At 44.8% G+C, this 24269-nt stretch overlaps 3 protein-coding genes across 3 annotated transcripts in view; 2 read left to right on the forward strand and 1 right to left on the reverse strand.

Moving 5' to 3' along the window:
- The window catches only part of LOC115178195 (zinc finger protein 658B-like), a 1063446-nt gene that overhangs the window by 858449 nt on the left and 180728 nt on the right, over nucleotides 1–24269 (reverse strand). The window lies entirely within an intron of this gene.
- LOC115178214 (zinc finger protein 436-like) lies at nucleotides 1229–8713 on the forward strand. Its single transcript, XM_029739311.1, has 2 exons — nucleotides 1229–1984; nucleotides 7605–8713. Exons 1-2 carry the CDS (start codon nucleotides 1642–1644, stop codon nucleotides 8354–8356), a joined length of 1095 nt encoding a protein of 364 aa, XP_029595171.1. The 5' UTR covers nucleotides 1229–1641; the 3' UTR covers nucleotides 8357–8713.
- On the forward strand, nucleotides 8495–14230 carry LOC115177890 (zinc finger protein 239-like). The gene is made up of 3 exons (XM_029738885.1): nucleotides 8495–8529; nucleotides 12110–12162; nucleotides 12883–14230. The coding sequence occupies exons 1-3, from the start codon at nucleotides 8495–8497 to the stop codon at nucleotides 13509–13511; spliced, it is 717 nt and encodes a 238-aa protein (XP_029594745.1). The 3' UTR covers nucleotides 13512–14230.

Consider the following 24269-nt stretch of genomic DNA (forward strand, 5'->3'; position numbering starts at 1 on the left):
TTCAACAAAGAAGGACCTAAACTGTACGTGCTTTAACACACAGCACTTCAGTTTCAGGCAGAAGGTCCTGGCTGCTCCAGAACAGGCAGCCAATGAGGAAAATCCTTTTTTATCCAGGCATCATCCTCGGCAGGGATGAAATTAGTGTGTAAGTGAAATAGATGCATCATGTAGGACCAAACAGATTTTTCTGGCATTCTCGAGATGACATCCACTGGTATCAGTTTGATGAAGTCCTTGAAATGATTCCAGCCCCACAGCGTGTGACATCCTGCCACGTAAGAGGTTGAGAGAGATGTGTGGGTCAGACTCTCAGAAAGAAAACCATGAATGAATGAATACGGTGCTCCTGAGAAGAAGGATAGTCATGCCGATACTCGTGCTGTAGTTAACAGCTGTTCTAGCGTTCTAAATGCCCTTGGAACATGTTCCTACAGTTTGATGACATGTTGAACTTTTCTGATGAAACCTCTGAATGTTATTAATTACTCTAATGCCTGACGTGTTTTTATTTGTTTCGATATTTCCTGCAGTTTGGTCAATAAAACCCATATTATTCTAAATATATCTAATGTCCTTATTACATGGTTGCATACAATGAAATGTCATCTATTAGGGTAAATCTTGGAGGAATTTTGATAGTAAACTAAACTACTTTATATGGAAACTGATCTGTCTCTTCAACCCCGTTAAAATATTCAACCCTGTCACCCTAGTCTCAACCCCGTCACATGACAATATTTGTTAAATAAAATGGCAAAGATGAATAAATATGAATTGAATGTTTTCTGAGTTCAGTGTGAAATGTTAAGGACAATTAATTCCAAGAAGATTAGATTTATATTAAAATTCTGAATGGAAAGCATTTTTTTTATTTAAATGATGACCCGCTGACACAGTGTGTTTATTTCAGGGTTTAATATAGCAAAATTCTGAGATTTTACATAAATGTTATATTTATAATAATTTTATTCGTTTGGGGGACACATGAGCATTAGGTAAATGTTGATTTTATAACAAGCATATTTTATAATCATATTCAGACCACTTCCATATTTTTTGTGACGGGGTTGATGATAAATAGTGTTCAATTCAGACAAAAATGGACAATAAAGGTCTTTAATGCCTGATGTGGGAAAATATGTTTTCTTGAAGGTTTAATATGTACTTATATTACCGCAGTCCAATAATGACCCTTTTTATTCATAATGTTAATATTCAGGTCTAAGCCTGCGTAGAGGAAATATTGTCTTGTAAAGAAAAGAGAACAAATTTGCTTTTTTGGAATGATTTGTTATGACGTTGTTTGCTAGAACTGGTGACCACTGCAGTCAGCAGATGTGAGTCTTTCAGGTGACGCTTCTTGAGTGACGTAGAATCTAGTGGACGGGACGCATAGACGACAACAACAGGGTTGCTGATTCATCTCCGTAGTCTGCTAGCCAGCACAAAATCTACATTTTTAACCACTTTAGATTATAAAAAATGTGTGTAGCTACCTGAATCTCAGTGTTTTAAACACAATTCTGTAAGCGTATCAACAAGTTGAGTTAAACGTAATTTGCAAATGTGTTAAGATTGATAGCTACTGAGCTTAGCACTAGGGTAGTCGCAAATGCTAGCTAGCTAACATCCCCGACCATGAGCTCACAAAGCTACTCCCTTCCTGCTAAAGAAGAGGTCTGCTGGACGGAGACAGAAGTTGCAGTGAAAGAGGAGAGGGAAGAGGAGGCTGTCACAGTAAAACAAGAAGTAGAGGATGAGGCTGTTACAGTGAAAGAAGAAGACGTGTCAGTGAAAGAAGAGGAAAATGCTTTCATAGTGAAAGAGGAGGAGGAAGAGAAACAAGAGGATGCATGTTTTGTTGAGGAGGAGAGGACTGTTACGGCGAAAGAAGAGGAGGACGTTTTCGGATTGAAGGAGGAGGGGGAGATTCCTGTCACATTGGAGGAAGAAGAGAGGACTGGAGATCTGATTAACACCGGTGAGTACTAGGCCTATAATTAACCGGGTCACGTACTTTGCAGGCGTTGAACCCATGTGTGGTTTTTACGTTGCATTCAACTTAAGTTTTAGGTTTGAGTGTGTTGTTCTGTACTGCAGGAATTGTTAAAGCTAGCACAGTGCCTAGTGAAACTCTACCCACCCCTAGCCCAGGGTTTATAGACCGTCCAGGCATATAACATATACATTTGTCATTTAGCAGACGCTCTTTTCCAGAATTGCAGTTAATGCATTCATCCTAAAATACAGTAGCTAGGTGGGACAACCACATATCACAGGCATAGCAAGTTACATTTTCCTCAATAAAGTAGCTATCAGCAGAGTCTGCGGGGTGACATGGGAGAACTTGGGAAGGTTGAAAACGAGGCACGTGCTGCTAAAACTGGTACAGTCATTGACCGAGTACCAATTTCGCGCACTTCTCCTATGTCATGTCCATAGACAGAACGCTACTGTTAAAATAACTTTACTTCCTGTTATTAACTGTATACGTGACGGTGAGATTCATAGAGCTGACACACCCAGTTTTCACTTCATATTTTGCTGCATTAAAAAAAGGGTTACAATTGGATTTTCTTTCAACTGGTCTACACAACCTACCCTACATTTTCAACAACAACAAAGTTTAACAAAAATATCTACAATTAATTAATCATTTTAGGGCAACATATGTCAATTGTTTGTCAAAATTTCTCAAGCTCAGTCAATTTGGTTGTAAATCATGACTCGTGACCAGATCAAGACATTACCAGCGCATATTATTTGCTATCCCAACTCCTTGCTCCAGCCAAACGTTATGCCACACCTACGGAGGTTAGTTTCTTCTCCGCAATGAGTCTGGATCTGAGTACCTCCCTGACGATTTATAGAATGGAAAGCCATTTTAGACCGTCTGATTGGTCCCAACTCCCCAGTTCTTGCCAGTGACATGCATACCCATAACATGATACTGCCACCACAATACTTGGAAATACAAAGGGTTTCACTCTGTGATAAGTTGTGTTGGGCCCCAAACCTAAAGTTTTTCATTTCGTCCAAAAAGTACATTTCTTTCCCTCGTTGTCTTTGAGTAACCTATTACTTAAGGGCCTTGTTGTAAACTGGGTGGATCATTTAGAATGGGACACGCAGCCTATTACTTACCTCTTAAGGATCTGCCCCTTTTTATTTCAATTTTTGCCTAAAATGACATACCCAAATCTAGCTCAGGCCCTGAAGCAAATATATGCGTATTCTTGGTACCATTTGAAAGGAAACACTTTGAAGTTGGTGGAAATGTAAAAGGAATGTAGGAGACTAACACAATAGATCTGGTAAAAGATAATACAAAGAAAAAACGACTGTTCTTTTGTATTTTTTTTGTACCCTTTCTTGCATCGCTGGTCCAAATGTCAGTCGTGAAGCTAATAGCAGTGACGCTGTTAGAATAATTTGATATCTAGATGATAATAATCAATAATCAATTCGCCTTGACTAATGCCCAAGGTTTGTAAGACAATGGGTTAAATAATTAGGCAAGGACTCAGCTTTATGCAAAAGGTTTCTATAGCTTTATTCAGAGAACGTTCTGAGGTCAGGATAACAAAAGTCATTTTATAGTTCTTGCTTACTTACGCACATGCATTTACACACAAACTGTTGGTGACCTGCATCCCCCATTGACTTCCCACACTGTTTATCACTACCTAGCTCAGCCTGTTCCTTTCCCTCAAGGTTAGGAACCCTTTGAAGTTTTACTCCCTTTACCATCTATCCCCTGCTCTCTACACTAATTACAAACACACATTTCTTTCCCTCTCCAGTTGTTCCTGGACTTTCTGGGACTAATCGGACTAATCGATCACTACATTGATCATGACATGGATTATTCATTAACCATGCTGTATGACTAATAATTCATCATGGTTTATTGATTCATTTACCTTTATTAGATAATTCTCTTATCAGACGCCCATAGCAAGTAGCTCATGGATGTGCGTTTCAACAATACTGTGTAACTCCGGTAGGGCAACATCTGAAAAATAGTGCATACTTTGTAGTGTGTCCCGGTGTTCGGCCAGTCAGCGAAAGCCAACATCATCCACGGCAGAGAACAGTTGATTGTCAAGGGCAATGAATTCCATTATCTTGGCTTTAATAGATTTTGCCTTTGAGTTGGCTCGCTGAAATGTTCTTACTCTTTGAAATGACTGCTCGATTTGAACCTTTTTTGGTGTTGGAATTACGCTTTGTGTGTAGCGCTGTATTTTTCATGGCATCATTACGTCATCTAGTTACGTTATATAGGTATGGCACGTCAGCTTTGACGTCGTTTTTTTTTTACATCAGCGTTAACCTGTTTGGGCTAGGGGGCAGTATTGAGAATTTTGGAAAAAATATGTGCCCATTTTTAACTGCCTCCTACACCAACTCAGAAGCTAGAATATGCATATTATTGTTCAGGTTTGGATAGAAAACACCCTAAAGTTTCTAAAACTGTTTGAATGGTGTCTGTGAGTATAACAGAACTCCTATGGCAGGCAAAAACCTGACAAGGTTTCATGCAGGAAGTGGCCTGTCTGACAAGGAGTCGTGCGTCTTGCATCTGTTTATTGAAAAGTAAGGATCTTAGCTGTAACGTGACAATTCCCAGGGCTCCAATAGGCTCTCAGAACCCGCGAAAAACCTGAAGGTTGACGAGGCAGCCTCAGGCTGAAACACATTATCGCCTTTGGTAAGTGGCGGATCAGAGGACCTTTGAATGAGGCGCGTGCACGATTCGCCCCCGGTGAGAAATTTAATTCGGCTGTTTAGGCTCATTGCAGATTCCCGGTCGGAATATTATCGCTTTTCTACGAGATAAATGGCATAAAAATTGGTTTTAAACAGCGGTTGACATGCTTCGAAATACGGTAATGGAATATTTAGACATTTTTTGTCACGCCAATGCGCCATGCGCAAGACCGTGATGTAGCATTCTGATAGTGTCTAGAACTCACGAACAAAACGTCACTGTTTGGATATAACGATGGATTATTTGGGACCAAACCTACATTTGTTATTGAAGTAGAAGTCCTTGCAGTGTATTCTGACGAAGAACAAGCAAGGTAAGAACATTTTTCTTATAGGAAATGTGATTTTGGTGGAGGCTGACCTGGGTGGGTGTCTAAATAGCTAGCCCTGTGATGCCGGGCTATGTACTTAGATTATTGCAAAATGTGCTTCATCCGAAAAGCTATTTTAAAATCGGACATATCGAGTGCATAGAGGAGTAATGTATCTATAATTCTTAAAATAATTGTTATGCTTTTTGTGAACGTTTATCGTGAGTAATTTAGCAAACTGTTAGTAAATTCCCCGGAAGTTTGCGGGGGTTATGCTTTTTCTGAACGTCACATGCTAATGTAAAAAGCTGTTTTTTGATATAAATATGAACTTGATTGAACAGACATGCATGTATTGTATAACACAATGTCCTAGGTGTGTCATCTGATGAAGATCATGAAAGGTTAGTGCTGCATTTAGCTGTGGTTTGGGTTTATGTGACATGATATGCTAGCTTGAAAAATGGGTGTCTGATTATTTCTGGCTGGGCACTCTGCTGACATAATCTAATGTTTTGCTTTCGTTGTAAAGCCTTTTTGAAATCGGACAGTGTGGTTAGATTAACGAGATTCTTGTCTTTAAATAGCTGTAAAATAGTCATATGTTTGAGAAATTGAAGTAATAGTATTTCAAACGATTCAAAAATCGCGCCACTGGATTTCAGTGGCTGTTACGTAGGTGGGACGAGTTCGTCCCACATGCGCCAGAGAGGTTAAACTAGACATCGGGCCGATGTTGGCATTTTTAGCTAATATCGTCCGATTCTGATATGCTTACCGATATGTCGTGCATCCCTAGCAGGTATGGTTCCCTATCAGAATGTCACAGGATCAGGAGATGTGACAAACAGGGGTGCCACTTTGGTTTTAGAAGGGGGGCATAACCTGGTCGGAGGGTCTGGGTTGGTTTTAGAAGGGGGGGCATAACCTGGTCGGAGGGTCTGGGTTGTTTTTAGAAGGGGGGGCATAACCTGGTCGGAGGGTCTGGGTTGGTTTTAGAAGGGGGGGCATAACCTGGTCGGAGGGTCTGGGTTGTTTTAGAAGGGGGGCATAACCTGGTCGGAGGGTCTGGGTTGGTTTTAGAAGGGGGGGGGGCATAACCTGGTCAGAGGGTCTGGGTTGGTTTTAGAAGGGGGGGCATAACCTGGTCGGAGGGTCTGGGTTGGTTTTAGAAGGGGGGGGCATAACCTGTTTCGAAGGGTCTGGGTTGGTTTTAGAAGGAGGGGCATAACCTGGTCGGAGGGTCTGGGTTGGTTTTAGAAGGGGGAGCATAACCTGGTCGGAGGGTCTGGGTTGGTTTTAGAAGGGGGAGCATAACCTGGTCGGAGGGTCTGGGTGTCCTCCCTGAGAATATTTTGGGCCATCTGAAGCTCATTTCCTGCAGTTCTACTAGGGCTGTCTCTGACATTTTATTTTTATTTTGACCAATCGATTGGTCAAATTCCTATGGGACTACCAATCACGGCCGGTTGTGATACAGCCCGGGAACGAACCAGGGTCTGTAGTGATGCCTCTAGCACTGACATGCAGTGCCTTAGACCGCTGCACCACTCGGGACTAGTACGGGCTGTATTGCACAGTAATGTACAATAACAAGGACTGTATTAGGAATGGAATAGATGATAAATAGGCAATATAAAATGGTGACTAATTTTAGCAGGCAGGAGAAACTGAATATAACACAGCTACTTCAGCACACGTTGCAATAGTAGGAACCAGTAACATTTCCCCACACACTCCAAAAGGCATATATCCAGCCACAAGGATAACACCGGGAGGAAAAAAAGATGTCTCGAGCTGAGACCTGTGTTTATACCCTAGTAAGAGCATGGGGCTAACTGACCAATAGGAACCTAGAAGCATGGCTACTAAATGATTGTCTAAGGCCACATTCTCTCGATCTCTAACGTGATGGGGGAGAGAGGTGAAGGCTAGACATAGCAGGGACCCCAAACAAATAAACCACCAACATGCACATGCCCACAATGTCCAGGAGGGGGAATTCTGGACAGAGTCTTCTCCATCAGTCGCTGTGGATGGAGTGGAACATTAAATATAAAGTCCTGGACATCAGTCGCTGTGGATGGAGTGGAACAGAGACACAGCTTCTTGATATGTTGCCTTTATATCCTCTTCAGCTGTGATTAAGATGAATGTGGGTTGTTCCATATGATTTCAATCACTTTCTGACTGGTTAAAAACAGGCATTGTGGTCTTAGCATATAACTCACGCTAGGTGTTGGTGTATGAAGCCAATACTAGATTTGAATTGTTTTTCCAGCTGTTGCTGCGCAAAGACAAATTTAATCATGTAGAGATTTCATTCTACGTTGTATTAATTAGTGCACATCGTAGCAAAAAAAACAACATTTTGCAACAGAAAACATAAACAAGCATTTCTTATTGTACAAGTTCCGCTAGTCGTCCCTCCCCATTTCGGTCCATTTTCCTCAGTTTTCATTTGATGAATAGGACCCTGATCACTCTTAAGCTAAATACTCTGTTTGTCTTTGGCAGGAAAGAGACCAGACTCAGAGGAACCAGAGGCATCCAAACCAGCAAGACCACACCACTGCTCTCAGTGTGGAAAGAGTTTTACTAAGTTAGGGAACCTGAAAGACCATGAAAGAATACACACAGGAGAAAAGCCCTACCAATGTTCCCAGTGTGGAAAGAGTTTTACCCATTTAGGAAGCCTGAAATCACATAAGATAATACACACAGGAGATAAGCCTCATCACTGCTCCCAATGTGGAAAGGGTTTTACCCAGTTAAGACACCTGAAAAAACATGAGATATTGCACTCAGGGGAGAAGCCTTACCACTGCCCCCAATGTGAAAAGGGATTTTCCTCATCAGGGTGCCTGAAATCACATGAGCGGACACACTCAGGAGAAAAGCCTTACCACTGTTCCCAGTGTGAAAAGAGTTTTAGCTGGTCAGGGCAACTGAAAGAGCATGAGAGAACACACACTGGAGAGAAGCCGTACCTCCACTGCTCCCAGTGTGGAAAGAGTTTTACCCACTTAGGAAACCTGAAAATACATGAGACAATACACTCTGGAGATAAGCCTCACAAATGCTCTCAATGTGGAAAGAGTTTTAACCGGTTATATAACCTCAAAGTACATGAGAGGACACACACAGGAGAAAAGCCTTATCACTGCTCCCAGTGTGAAAATAGATTTTCCTCATCAGGGTCCCTGAAATCACATGAGAGAACACATACAGGAGAAAAGCCCTGTGTGGAAAGAGTTTTACCGATGTAGGGAACCTGAAGACACAAGATAACACACACAAGGGATAAATAGCCTTCCCACTTCTCCCACTGTGAAAATCCACACCTGAAAAAGCATTATCAATACTCTGTGAAAAGCTATTTACCCAGTTAGGAGACCTGAAAGACCATGAGGGAACACAGAGGAGATGCCTTACCACTGCTGTCAGTGTCAAGGCTCAGGATAAGACCCAGATGCAGACAGTTTCGAAGTAACATAAGTTTTTATTATGAAAACAGGGAGGCAGGCAAACGACATGTCAAGGGCAGGCAAAGGCCAGTAGTCCAGAACAGAGTTCGAAAGATACAGAATGGCAGGCAGGCTCAAGGCAGTCAAAAACCGAGAAAACAGGAACTAGAGACAGACAGGAGCACAGGAAAAACCGCTGGTAGGCTTGACAAAACAAAAACTAACTGGCAACAGACAAACAGAGAACACAGGTATAAGTACACTGGGGAGGATGGGTGACACCTGGAGGGGGGTGGAGACAAGCACAAAGACAGGTGAAACAGATCACGGTCCTGTGTGGCTCAGTTGGTAGAGCATGGTGTTTGCAACGCCAGGGTTGTGGGTTCGATTCCCACGGGGGACCAGTACGGAGAAAAAATGTATGAAATGTATGCATTCACTACTGTAAGTCGCTCTAGATAAGAGCGTCTGCTAAATGACTAAAATGTCAAATGTAACTTGAAATTCATGAGAACACACTCCCTTTGTCTTATTTTTGAATGAAAATGTATGATTTTGTTTGTGCCATATGAAATCAAAATTGGATAACGCCTGCTCAAAAATAAATGTGTATGTCGTTTGCTATTTTATTTTCTCTAGACATGAATTGAATGTATACAGTAGTACATCAGATTCAAGCTGTGTGGAGGGAGGGAACAAGGGATGCAATGCTCAAAGCTGGGTGAAAGGAGGCAGGGTGGGAAGGAGGGATGAAAGAGGGACAGGGTGCTCAGAGCTCTCCACGGTCATTGATGACGACTTTAGCGGAGCATTTGCCACTGCTGGAACCCTTCTCCATGTTAGCGACAATGCTGAGCCCCTCCACGATCATAACAAGTGAGACAATACTACTTTTAAACTGGATATGTATCTTATGCTGCGTTCATAACAAGTGGGAAAAATACTACTTTTAAACTGGGAGCAACGAGTACTGTTACATACGCCTCTAGGAAGAGGGAACGCCACACCCTGCTACAACTCAACTACCCGTGGAGTGAAAGAGGTATGGAACTGTAGGTGCGAGTAAGGATGACAAAGGCAGAGAATTTACCGTTTACTGGGAATTTATTTATTCCTTCATAAAAAAGGTAATATTTGGGGAAAAGGGGCTGAACGGAATCAAAGAAAGTAAATGGCAAAGCCCTCTCCTACCTTACCTGCCTACCCACTACTTACCTAACTTAGCACCACCTGGTGCGCTATCCAAAATACAGGGGGTGGTCCGCCCAGGTCTTACCTAGTGTGCATAGACAGTAAATACTACGGGTTATGTATGCCCACAGGCCTCTTGCCTAAGCACACCCTACGTGCCTCCCCCTTCCCCCCTGGGAACAAAAACAATGTCAATAATCAAAACACTGCGTCCTACTTACACACACAGGACATACTAATAAGCTCTCTCTGCAACAACCAACATAGGACATACCAATCAGCTCTCTCTGCAACAACCAACATAGGACATACCAATCAGCTCTCTCTGCAACAACCAACATAGGACATACCAATCAGCTCTCTCAACAACAACCACCACAGTACACACTCATCATCTCCCTTCTGCGCAACAGAACACTGGCTTATATAGTTGGAGAAGGAGTTGGTAAATGAAGACAGCTGTTTCTGACGAGAGCGCGGGGTCAGCGCCAATCATCAATGGGGCCGACCAATCAGCTGCTTGGGGGAATTTCAGGAATCCATCCTCACATACAAACAAAACCACAACACAGGAACTGAGGTACTTAACACATACCTTGAACCCGAGATCGAAGATTGGCTAATGGCAAACAAGCTCCGTTAACCATAAACTAAAAGTACAGCTTTCATACTCACCAATAAATTATAGTGTTCAAAATCCATATTATTAATAAGAGAGTTTTTCATAAATAATTGTTTGTTGTTGCATTTAACTGCCGAAAATGCTTCAAAAATCAATTGGTACATGTCATTAATTTATAAGTGCAAAAATGTATGTAGCTACTGCAGATTTCCCCTTTAAGGGAATAGTATGGTCACATCTAGATGTGAAAAGAGAAAACAATGAACCATTCCTATTCGCACTATTTATTCTTAATGTACATAATCATATTCAGGTCTAAGTCTGCGGAGAGGAATGTATTGGCAATAAAAAAATAGAAAACATTTGTTTAGAGTGAAATGTTATGACATTAGGCAGGTGTCCATTGACCCAGGTTTATTCGACAAAAGCAATGTCTGAAAAAAAAGATAAATTCCCAGATGTGTCTAATAGAAACGGCAGCTATAGGAGAAATGCTCTGAAGATCGACAACATGTTTCGACGGGGGGGGAGATTTTTCCTGGTGATAATTTGAATAAATGATGAATGCTGAATAATTGTTTAAGTGTCCTGACTTTTGCCTTGCTTTTCTGATTGGCTGGATGCCAAGTCTTCAGATCTACTGGAGTGTAAGTTCCACCCTGGCAACAGACCGTGACTATACATTGGAGCGTGCTAATTATTACAATGTGGCCAAGATTAGTCAAGTCTTGCATTCTATCCATGTAGGCTTTTGGGACATGAAACAAGACAGTATTTATTAATAATATTCATATTAATATCTAGGTCTGCGTAGAGGAAAGCAATGGCTGTGAGAAGTAATATGGTAATTTTGTAATTATTTGTTAACACATTGTTTGCCAGAATATACTGTAATGAACAGCAGGCAGGGAGCAGGTCTCGAACCCTCGACCTTCAAGCCCGAAGTCCGGCGCGCTATCGACAGTGCCGCAAAAGCATGCTCAAGCGGCAGAGTCGATTTCCGCGCTTATAAACCCAGGGTCGTTACAATACATTGTAGTCAATTTTCTCCTAAACTGCGTTACCCACTCCAGTCAGCAGATGGCGATGGTGGCGCTTCTTATGTGACGTAAAATCTAGTGGACGGGACGTTTCTTCAACAACAGCAACAACACGGCTACTGATTCAACCACCTCGGTAACCGAAACATTTTACTGTATTAACCTCAGTGTTTTAAACACATTATCTGCGTATTTACTAGTTACTCCATTTAATATTGACCTTGTTAGCTAGCTAGCTTGTAAAGATAGCCTACAACTAAGCTAATCGCTAATGCTAGCTAGCAAGCTAACATCCCCGACCATGAGCTCACTAAGCCGATCCCTTCCTGCTAAAGAAGAGGTCTGCTGGACGGAGAAAGAAACTCTCGTGAAAGAGGAGAAGGAAGAAGAGGGTGTCACAGTTAAAAAAGTAGTAGAGGGTGAGGCTGTTACAGTGAAAGAAGTTACTGTGACAGAAGAGAGAGAAGATTTCAAAGTGAAAGAGGAGGATGTTACTGTGAAAGAAGAGGAAGACGTTTTCAGAGTGAAAGAAGACGAGGATGTTACTGTGAAAGAAGAGGAAGCCGTTTTCAGAGTGAAAGAAGACGAGGAGGAAGAGAAACAACAGGATGCAGTTTTTGTAGTGAAAGAGGAGGATGAGGCGGTGACTGTCACAGTGAAAGAAATAAAACACGTTTTTGGAGTGAAGGAGGAGGGGGAGATTACTGTCACGTTGGAGGAGGAAGAAGAGCAGAACGGAGATCAGATTAACACCAGTAAGTACTGTCTTAAAAAAAGGTGCACAAACTCTGCAGTTGTTGAACCGATGCCCCTGAATATCTCTTTCTGTTGAACTGATGTGACTTTAAAGGGTCATTCTACTGAAGTTATGGGCGATTCCAGCGTTATGGACATTACATTTGCACACAAAATCACAATTTTAATGTCTCACATTTTAATGTCTTACCCCTTGGGTGGAGTGTATACCCAGGAAATCGGACTTCTAAATATTGGCATGTTGGAGATATAGAAGCTTTATGGATGTTACATGAAATGGACAAGCTTTTTGGGGAGACTGTGGTAGATTCTGTGGGAAGGTCAACCAGAGCATGCACAATTAAAGTTAGTCATTTCCAAATGAAATCACGTTCATAATTATCCTTAAAAGGATACTTCGGGATTTTGGCAATGAGGTCTTTTATCTACTTCCCCAGAGTCAGATGAACAAGTGTATATCATTTTTATGTCTCTGTGAGCGGTTTGAAGAAAGTTGCTAATTAGCGTTAACAAAATAACTGGAAGTCTATGTATGCTAGCAGATGGGTTTTTTTGTCAGTTAAGAACAAATTCTTATTTACAATGATGGCCTACCAAAAGGCAAAAGGCCTCCGGCGGGGACGGATTAAAATAAAAAAATACAATATGAATATAGGACAAAACACACATCACAACAAATAATGATCTCTCTGTTAAATTAAACACTCTATCTTTGGCAGGAGAGAGACCAGACTCTGAAGAACCAGAGACGTCTGAACCAGCAAGACGACACCACTGCTCCCAGTGTGGAAAAAGCTTTACTCAATTACGGACACTGAAGGTGCATGAAAGAATACACACTGGAGAGAGGCCCTACCAATGTTCCCAATGTGGAAAGAGTTTTACCCAGTTAGCGAGCCTGAAAATACATAATAGAATACACACAGGAGAGAAGCCTTACCAATGCTCCCAGTGTGGAAAGAGATTTTCACAGTTAAGTTACCTGAAATCACATGAAATAATACACACAGAAGATAAGCCTCACAAATGCCCTCAATGTGGTAATACTTTTAAGCGGTTAAATAACCTGAAGGACCATAAAAGAGTACACACAGGGGAAAAGCCTTACCACTGTTTCCATTGTGAAAAGAGTTTCCGCTGGTTAAGGCAACTGAAAGCGCATGAGAGAACACACACTGGAGAGAAGCCCTACCAATGTTCCCAGTGTGGAAAGAGTTTTACCCAGCTAGGGAGCCTGAAAATACATAATAGAATACACACAGGAGAAAAGCCTTATCAATGCTCCCAGTGTGGAAAGCGTTTTAACCGATTAAGAAATTTAAAATCACATGAGTGGATACACAGGTGAAAAGCCCCATCACTGCTCTGTGTGGAAAGAGTTTAACCTCATCAGGCTCCCTGAAGATTCATGAGCAAAGACACACAGGGGAAAGCCTTTCCACTGCTCCCAGTGTGGAATTAAATTTACCTGGTTAAGGCAACTGAAATCACATGAAAGTATCCACACGAGAGAAACTCTATGAATGCCTTCAGTTTAGAAAGATATTTACCCAGTTTAGGCACCTGAAAGACTGAGGTTACACTCTCCACAGAGAAGCCTTACCCATGCTCCCAGTGTGGAGAGCGATATTTCACATACTTACAATTCATGATGTATCACACACTTTGCTCCCATACTTGCCTCATATTTTTGACTGAAAATTGATGCTTTGTGGTTTTGTTTATGCTCTTATTTCCATATGAAATCAAATTTAAGAAAACCTACTCCAAAAAACATTTGTATGTTTTATGTTTTAATATCCCAAGATATGAATTGAATATGGAGTGTAGCAGTTTTTATGTAGATTCTATGTACACTCTGGGATTAAATAGTCTTTTTTTTTTACTCTGTGTTTTTTGTGTGTGTTGTTAATCGAGAGCTATATGTTGTTAATCGAGTGATATATGTTGTTAAGCATGATCTACTGTTTACATATGTGATGGATATGTATCTTAGAGAATGTGGCTTTAAAGCCCCCATTCAGTCTTTGTGTTTATTTTTTTAATATATCTCAAATGTATTTTTAATAATCCATTTTCCTGAGAGAGACAAAGAACTTTGGGACTTGTAGGGACAGCTCAGGACTTTGTTCCATCTTCTATCCCTCTTCTCTGTTTCTGGATCAGGTCTTGTAGGACAGCTCGGGACTTCGTTCCCTCTTCTCTGTTTCTGGATCAGGTCTTGTAGGGACAGCTCAGTACTTCGTTCCGTCTTCAAATCAAATTTTATTAGTCACATGCACCGAATACAACAGATGTAGACCTTACAGTGAATTGCTTACTTCTGAGCCACTAACCAACAATGCAGTTGAAAAACTACATGGATAAAAATAAGAGATAAAAGTAACAAGTAATTAAAGAAGAGCAGTAAAATAACAATAGCGTGACCACGCAGTCATGGGTGAACAGGGAGTACAGGAGGGGGCTGAGCAAGCATCCTTGTGGGGCCCCAGTGATGAGAATCATTGAAGTTGAGGTGTTGTTTGCTACCTTCACCACCTGAGGGCAGCCCGTCAGCAAGTCCAGGACCCAGTTGCACAGAGCGGGGTTCAGACCCAGGGCCTCAAGCTTAATGATGAGCTTGGAGGGTACAATGGTGTTGAATGCTGAGCTACAGTTAATGAACAGCATTCTTACATAGGTATTCCTCTTGTCCAGATGGGATAGTGTAGTGTGCAGTGGGATGGCAATTGCATCATCTGTGGATCTATTGGGGCGGTAAGCAAATTGAAGTGGGTCTAGGGTGTAAGGTAGAGGTGATGTGAACCTTGACTAGTCTCTCAAAGCACTTCATGATGACAGTAGTGAGTGTTACAGGATGATAGTTAATTAGCTTTCTTGGGTACGGGAACAATGGTGGACATATTGAAGTATGTGGGGACAGCAGACTGGGATAGGGAGAGATTGAATATGTCCGTAAACACCTCAGCCAGCTTGTCTGAGAATGCTCTGAGGACGTGGCTAGGAATGTCTTCTGGGCCAGCAGCCTTGCGAGGGTTAACACGCTTAAATGTCTTACTCAAGTCGGTAATGGAGAAGGAGAACCAACAGTTCTTGATAGCGGGCCGCGTCAGTGGCACTGTATTATCCTCAAAGCGAGTGAAGAAAGTGTTCAGCCTGTCCGGAAGCCAGACGTTGGTGTCCGCGACGTGGTTGGTTTTCCTTTTATAATCCATGATTGTCTGTAGACCCTGCCACATATGTCTCGTCTCTGAGCTGTCGAACTGGGACTAAACTTTGCCCCTATACCAACGTTTAGTCTGCTTGATTGCTTTGCGGAGGGAATAACTACACTGTTTGTATTCTTCCATATTCCCAGTCTTCTTGCCCTGGTTAAATGCGGTGGTTCGCGCTTTCAGTTTTGCAGAAATGCTCCCGTCTATCCACGGTTTCTGGTTGGGGTAGATTTTAATAGTCACAGGTGGTACATCTCCTACACACTTCCTGATAAACTCATTCACCATATCGGTATATGTGTCGATATTATTTTCTGAAGCTACTCTGAACATATCCCAGTTTGCGTAATCAAAACAATCTTGAAGCGTGGATTCCGATTGGTCAGACCAGCGTTGAATAGTCCTCACCACGGGTGCTTCCTGTTTGAATAACTGCCTATAGGAGGGAAGGAGGAAGATGGAATCTTGGTCCGACTTTCCGAATGGAGGGCGGGGGAGGGCCTTATATGTATTCTGCAAGCTAGTATAGCAATGGTCGAGGGTTTCAGCAGTGCGAGTACAACAATCAATATGTTGATAGAATTTCGGGAGTCTTTTCCTCAAATTTGCTTTCTTAAAATCCCCAGCTACAATAAATGCAGCCTCAGGATATGTGGTTTCCAGTTTGCTAAAGTCTAGTGAAGTTTTTTGAGGGCCGTCGTGGTATCTGCTTGGAGGGGATATAAACCGCTGTGGCTATTATTGACGAAAATTCTCTCGGGAGATAGTACGGTCGGCATTTGATTGTGAGATATTCTAGGTCGAGTGAACAGAAGGACTTGAGTTCCTGTATATTATCACAGTTAAACCATACGTCATTAATCATAAAACATATACCTCCACCCTTCTGCTTCCCGGAGAGATGTTTGTTCCTGTCGGCGCGATGTACTGAGAAACCAACTGGCTTTACAGAATCAGACCGTGTATATATAGAGAGAGCCATGTTTCCGTGAAGCAGAGTATGTTACAATCCCTGGTGTCGCTCCGAAAAGCAACTCTCACCTTGAGCTCATCAATTTTATTATCCAGAGATTGGACATTAACGAGTAAAATACTCGGGAGCGGTGGGTGTTGTGCACGCTTCCTAAATCGGATCAGAACACCGTCGTAATCCTGGTCGTAATGCTGGAAGTTCTGGTGAGTTACCGTCGCTCTAATATCCAATAGTTCTTCCCAGCCTTATGTAATGACACAAAACAATTCCTGAGCTAATAACGTAAAAAAATAGTTTATAAACAAACAAAATACTGCAGAGTTGCTTAAGAGCTAGCCGCAATGCTGCCATCTCCGTCGGCGCCACTGTCGATAATGGTGTGTTATATCAGGGCCTGTGTTTTAGCTGTTATATCAGGGCCTGTGTTTAAGCTGTTATATCAGGGCCTGTGTTTTAGCTGTTATATCAGGGCCTGTGTTTTAGCTGTTATATCAGGGCCTGTGTTTTAGCTGTTATATCAGGGCCTGTGTTTTAGCTGTTATATCAGGGCCTGTGTTTTAGCTGTTATATCAGGGCCTGTGTTTTAGCTGTTATATCAGGGCTTGTGTTTAAGATGTTATATCAGGGCCTGTGTTTTAGCTGTTATATCAGGGCCTGTGTTTTAGCTGTTATATCAGGGCCTGTGTTTTAGCTGTTTATATCAGGGCTTGTGTTTAAGATGTTATATCAGGGCCTGTGTTTTAGCTGTGGCTTGCCTGTGGCTGTGTGACTATGACCTGTTCACCAGACGTACTGCCTTGTCGTGCTGCTGCACCAGTTTCAACTGTTCTGCCTGCAGCTATGGGACCCTGACCTGTTCACCCGATGTGTGAAGAAATTTGGCCACACCATTTCAGCGAAATAGCCTGCAGTGACAACAGTTTTTGGAAAGAGTTTGGCGAAGGCGGGGAAGATCAGATTGCAACTCAAGAAACCTCTCTTCTTCTTCTTGTTGTGGTTGTTCTTGCTGACTTCTTCAAAACCAACGCCGTTGACTAACACGTTGAGACGGCAAACTGTCAAACACACGTTGCATTTTCCTTATTCAGTAAATCAGTCTAAAATGTATAAAATAGGCTTATTTTTCTGTATTAATGGTAATTGACATAAATGACATGTCTAAAATAGCCCAAGCAGCAATCAAACATTCATAATAATGGTTGTCATCAACAGGCCCTTGGTCAGCTATGATGATAACGTGATAAAATAATGTCCCATGTTCCCTCAGGACCACATTATATGAAGGGGGGTATACATTACACCTTTATGAAACCAGTCATAACACCTTCCTTAGTGTTGCAGTTTCATTCATTACAACTGTTATAACACATGTATTCAACATCATTCCCTAAGGAATCAAAATAAAAGTCCCCTTTGAATAGTTCTTTATTTATCAGTACAACATAAATGAGCATTATTACTGTCATAGTACCCAACCCCCCTGAAACGCTATTTACACAACCGTCTGGGAACACTGGGTCAGCCTCAGAGCATTAGCCAGGTAACATTAGCAATTTGGGCGTTTATTTGCCTTGTACAAAGTTACAAAGGCAGCAGGTGTTGGAACCACACCTGGGTGTAAATAGTGTATTTGTAACCATAGAGAGGGTTTTTTTGTCCTTTATTTTGGTTAGGCCAGGGTGTTACATTGGGTGGGCGTTCTAGGTTTTTTCTAGGTTTTTGTATTTCTTTGTTTTGGGCCGTGTGTGGCTCCCAATCAGGCACAGCTGAAGTTCGTTGTTGTTGATTGGGAGTCACACATAAGGAGCATGTGTTTTCTTTGGGTTTTGTGGGGGATTGTTTCTGTCATTGTGTTTCACCTGACAGGACTGTTTGGCTGTCAGTTTCTTATTTTGTAGTTGTATAGTGTTCCGTTTAAGAATTAAATATGATGAACACTAACTCCGCTGCGTTTTGGTCCACTCTCTTCAGACACCCGTTACAGAATCCCCCACGAACAACGGACCAAGCAGTGGAGGAAGGAGCAGCGCCAGGAGGAGCAAGAATCCTGGACCAGGGAGAGAAAAGACTGGACATGGGAGGACATCCTGGAAGGCAAGGGATCCTACACTTGGGAGGAGATCCTGGTCGGAAGGGATCGCCTCCCATGGGAACAGGTAGAGGCACTCAGAAGAGTGGAGGCAGCAGAAAAAAAGGACCAAAGGTATGAGGGAACACGGCTGGGTAGGAAGCGCGAGAGGCAGCCCCAACAAAAATTTTGGGTGGGGCACACGGGGAGTGTGGCAGAGTCAGGTTGGAGACCTGAGCCAGCTCCCCGTGCTTACAGGAGGCAGCGCAGTACTGGTCAGACACCGTGTTATGCGGTAAAGCGCACGGTGTCCCCAGTACGCGTGGAGAGCCCGGTGCGCTACATCCCAGCTCCTAACATCTGCCGGGGGAAGGTTGGGCATCGAGCCAGGACGGGTTGTGCAGGCCGTGCGCTCTAGACCTCCAGTGCGTCTTCTGGACCCGGTCCGTCCTGTGCCTCCTAGGACCAGGCCACCAGTGGGTCTCCCCATCCTGGTCCGTCCTGTGCCACCTCCCAGGACTAGGCCTCCAGTGGGTCTCCCCATCCTGGTTAAGCCTGTGCCTCCTCCTCGGACCAGGCCTCCAGTGGGTCTCCCCATCCTGGTCCGTCCTGTGCCACCTCCCAGGACTAGGCCTCCAGTGGGTCTCCCCATCCTGGTTAAGCCTGTGCCTCCTCCTCGGACCAGGCCTCCAGTGGGTCTCCGCATCTTGGTCCGTCCTGTGCCACTTCCCAGGACTAGGCCTCCAGTGGGTCTCGCCAGTCAGGAGCTGCCAGAGCCGCCCGCCAGTCAGGAGCTGCCAGAGCCGCCCGCCAGTCAGGATCTGCCAGAGCCGCCCGCCAGTCAGGAGCTGCCAGAGCCGCCCGCCAGTCAGGAGCTGCCAGAGGGGCCCGCCTGTCCGGAGCTGCCAGAGCGGCCCGCCTGTCCGGAGCTGCCAGAGCGGCCCGCCTGTCCGGCGCTGCCAGAGCGCCCCGCCTGTCCGACGCTGCCAGAGCGCCCCGCCTGTCCGGCGCTGCCAGAGCGCCCCGCCTGTCCGCCGCTGCCAGAGCGCCCCGCCTGTCCGGAGCTGCCAGAGCGGCCCGCTTCAATATGGTGGACATATTGAAGTATGTGGGGACAGCAGACTGGGATAGGGAGAGATTGAATATGTCCGTAAACACCTCAGCCAGCTTGTCTGAGAATGCTCTGAGGACGTGGCTAGGAATGTCTTCTGGGCCAGCAGCCTTGCGAGGGTTAACACGCTTAAATGTCTTACTCAAGTCGGTAATGGAGAAGGAGAACCAACAGTTCTTGATAGCGGGCCGCGTCAGTGGCACTGTATTATCCTCAAAGCGAGTGAAGAAAGTGTTCAGCCTGTCCGGAAGCCAGACGTTGGTGTCCGCGACGTGGTTGGTTTTCCTTTTATAATCCATGATTGTCTGTAGACCCTGCCACATATGTCTCGTCTCTGAGCTGTCGAACTGGGACTAAACTTTGCCCCTATACCAACGTTTAGTCTGCTTGATTGCTTTGCGGAGGGAATAACTACACTGTTTGTATTCTTCCATATTCCCAGTCTTCTTGCCCTGGTTAAATGCGGTGGTTCGCGCTTTCAGTTTTGCAGAAATGCTCCCGTCTATCCACGGTTTCTGGTTGGGGTAGATTTTAATAGTCACAGGTGGTACATCTCCTACACACTTCCTGATAAACTCATTCACCATATCGGTATATGTGTCGATATTATTTTCTGAAGCTACTCTGAACATATCCCAGTTTGCGTAATCAAAACAATCTTGAAGCGTGGATTCCGATTGGTCAGACCAGCGTTGAATAGTCCTCACCACGGGTGCTTCCTGTTTGAATAACTGCCTATAGGAGGGAAGGAGGAAGATGGAATCTTGGTCCGACTTTCCGAATGGAGGGCGGGGGAGGGCCTTATATGTATTCTGCAAGCTAGTATAGCAATGGTCGAGGGTTTCAGCAGTGCGAGTACAACAATCAATATGTTGATAGAATTTCGGGAGTCTTTTCCTCAAATTTGCTTTCTTAAAATCCCCAGCTACAATAAATGCAGCCTCAGGATATGTGGTTTCCAGTTTGCTAAAGTCTAGTGAAGTTTTTTGAGGGCCGTCGTGGTATCTGCTTGGAGGGGATATAAACCGCTGTGGCTATTATTGACGAAAATTCTCTCGGGAGATAGTACGGTCGGCATTTGATTGTGAGATATTCTAGGTCGAGTGAACAGAAGGACTTGAGTTCCTGTATATTATCACAGTTAAACCATACGTCATTAATCATAAAACATATACCTCCACCCTTCTGCTTCCCGGAGAGATGTTTGTTCCTGTCGGCGCGATGTACTGAGAAACCAACTGGCTTTACAGAATCAGACCGTGTATATATAGAGAGAGCCATGTTTCCGTGAAGCAGAGTATGTTACAATCCCTGGTGTCGCTCCGAAAAGCAACTCTCACCTTGAGCTCATCAATTTTATTATCCAGAGATTGGACATTAACGAGTAAAATACTCGGGAGCGGTGGGTGTTGTGCACGCTTCCTAAATCGGATCAGAACACCGTCGTAATCCTGGTCGTAATGCTGGAAGTTCTGGTGAGTTACCGTCGCTCTAATATCCAATAGTTCTTCCCAGCCTTATGTAATGACACAAAACAATTCCTGAGCTAATAACGTAAAAAAATAGTTTATAAACAAACAAAATACTGCAGAGTTGCTTAAGAGCTAGCCGCAATGCTGCCATCTCCGTCGGCGCCACTGTCGATAATGGTGTGTTATATCAGGGCCTGTGTTTTAGCTGTTATATCAAGGCCTGTGTTTAAGCTGTTATATCAGGGCCTGTGTTTTAGCTGTTATATCAGGGCCTGTGTTTTAGCTGTTATATCAGGGCCTGTGTTTTAGCTGTTATATCAGGGCCTGTGTTTTAGCTGTTATATCAGGGCCTGTGTTTTAGCTGTTATATCAGGGCCTGTGTTTTAGCTGTTATATCAGGGCTTGTGTTTAAGATGTTATATCAGGGCCTGTGTTTTAGCTGTTATATCAGGGCCTGTGTTTTAGCTGTTATATCAGGGCCTGTGTTTTAGCTGTTTATATCAGGGCTTGTGTTTAAGATGTTATATCAGGGCCTGTGTTTTAGCTGTGGCTTGCCTGTGGCTGTGTGACTATGACCTGTTCACCAGACGTACTGCCTTGTCGTGCTGCTGCACCAGTTTCAACTGTTCTGCCTGCAGCTATGGGACCCTGACCTGTTCACCCGATGTGTGAAGAAATTTGGGCACACCATTTCAGCGAAATAGCCTGCAGTGACAACAGTTTTTGGAAAGAGTTTGGCGAAGGCGGGGAAGATCAGATTGCAACTCAAGAAACCTCTCTTCTTCTTCTTGTTGTGGTTGTTCTTGCTGACTTCTTCAAAACCAACGCCGTTGACTAACACGTTGAGACGGCAAACTGTCAAACACACGTTGCATTTTCCTTATTCAGTAAATCAGTCTAAAATGTATAAAATAGGCTTATTTTTCTGTATTAATGGTAATTGACATAAATGACATGTCTAAAATAGCCCAAGCAGCAATCAAACATTCATAATAATGGTTGTCATCAACAGGCCCTTGGTCAGCTATGATGATAACGTGATAAAATAATGTCCCATGTTCCCTCAGGACCACATTATATGAAGGGGGGTATACATTACACCTTTATGAAACCAGTCATAACACCTTCCTTAGTGTTGCAGTTTCATTCATTACAACTGTTATAACACATGTATTCAACATCATTCCCTAAGGAATCAAAATAAAAGTCCCCTTTGAATAGTTCTTTATTTATCAGTACAACATAAATGAGCATTATTACTGTCATAGTACCCAACCCCCCTGAAACGCTATTTACACAACCGTCTGGGAACACTGGGTCAGCCTCAGAGCATTAGCCAGGTAACATTAGCAATTTGGGCGTTTATTTGCCTTGTACAAAGTTACAAAGGCAGCAGGTGTTGGAACCACACCTGGGTGTAAATAGTGTATTTGTAACCATAGAGAGGGTTTTTTTGTCCTTTATTTTGGTTAGGCCAGGGTGTTACATTGGGTGGGCGTTCTAGGTTTTTTCTAGGTTTTTGTATTTCTTTGTTTTGGGCCGTGTGTGGCTCCCAATCAGGCACAGCTGAAGTTCGTTGTTGTTGATTGGGAGTCACACATAAGGAGCATGTGTTTTCTTTGGGTTTTGTGGGGGATTGTTTCTGTCATTGTGTTTCACCTGACAGGACTGTTTGGCTGTCAGTTTCTTATTTTGTAGTTGTATAGTGTTCCGTTTAAGAATTAAATATGATGAACACTAACTCCGCTGCGTTTTGGTCCACTCTCTTCAGACACCCGTTACAGAATCCCCCACGAACAACGGACCAAGCAGTGGAGGAAGGAGCAGCGCCAGGAGGAGCAAGAATCCTGGACCAGGGAGAGAAAAGACTGGACATGGGAGGACATCCTGGAAGGCAAGGGATCCTACACTTGGGAGGAGATCCTGGTCGGAAGGGATCGCCTCCCATGGGAACAGGTAGAGGCACTCAGAAGAGTGGAGGCAGCAGAAAAAAAGGACCAAAGGTATGAGGGAACACGGCTGGGTAGGAAGCGCGAGAGGCAGCCCCAACAAAAATTTTGGGTGGGGCACACGGGGAGTGTGGCAGAGTCAGGTTGGAGACCTGAGCCAGCTCCCCGTGCTTACAGGAGGCAGCGCAGTACTGGTCAGACACCGTGTTATGCGGTAAAGCGCACGGTGTCCCCAGTACGCGTGGAGAGCCCGGTGCGCTACATCCCAGCTCCTAACATCTGCCGGGGGAAGGTTGGGCATCGAGCCAGGACGGGTTGTGCAGGCCGTGCGCTCTAGACCTCCAGTGCGTCTTCTGGACCCGGTCCGTCCTGTGCCTCCTAGGACCAGGCCACCAGTGGGTCTCCCCATCCTGGTCCGTCCTGTGCCACCTCCCAGGACTAGGCCTCCAGTGGGTCTCCCCATCCTGGTTAAGCCTGTGCCTCCTCCTCGGACCAGGCCTCCAGTGGGTCTCCCCATCCTGGTCCGTCCTGTGCCACCTCCCAGGACTAGGCCTCCAGTGGGTCTCCCCATCCTGGTTAAGCCTGTGCCTCCTCCTCGGACCAGGCCTCCAGTGGGTCTCCGCATCTTGGTCCGTCCTGTGCCACTTCCCAGGACTAGGCCTCCAGTGGGTCTCGCCAGTCAGGAGCTGCCAGAGCCGCCCGCCAGTCAGGAGCTGCCAGAGCCGCCCGCCAGTCAGGATCTGCCAGAGCCGCCCGCCAGTCAGGAGCTGCCAGAGCCGCCCGCCAGTCAGGAGCTGCCAGAGGGGCCCGCCTGTCCGGAGCTGCCAGAGCGGCCCGCCTGTCCGGAGCTGCCAGAGCGGCCCGCCTGTCCGGCGCTGCCAGAGCGCCCCGCCTGTCCGACGCTGCCAGAGCGCCCCGCCTGTCCGGCGCTGCCAGAGCGCCCCGCCTGTCCGCCGCTGCCAGAGCGCCCCGCCTGTCCGGAGCTGCCAGAGCGGCCCGCCTGTCCGGAGCTGCCAGAGCGGCCCGCCGGTCCGGATCTGCCAGAGCGGCCAGCCGGTCCGGATCTGCCATCGCCACCCGCCAGCCGGGCGCAACCAGGGTCGTCCGCCAGCCGGGCGCAACAAGGGTCGCCCGCCAGCCGGGCGAAGTCAGGTTCGCCCACCAGACCTTCGCCACGGCCAGGTCCGCCACCTAAGAGGGCGATGCCAAGGGTGGGGCAGTGGCCACGTCCCGCACCTGAGCCGCCGCCGTAAGAAGGCCCACCCGGACCCTCCCCTTCAGTGTCTGGTTTTGCGGCCGGAGTCCGCACCTTGGGGGG

The sequence above is a fragment of the Salmo trutta genome, chromosome 38, assembly GCF_901001165.1.
Source record: "Salmo trutta chromosome 38, fSalTru1.1, whole genome shotgun sequence".
Classification (NCBI taxonomy): domain Eukaryota; kingdom Metazoa; phylum Chordata; class Actinopteri; order Salmoniformes; family Salmonidae; genus Salmo; species Salmo trutta.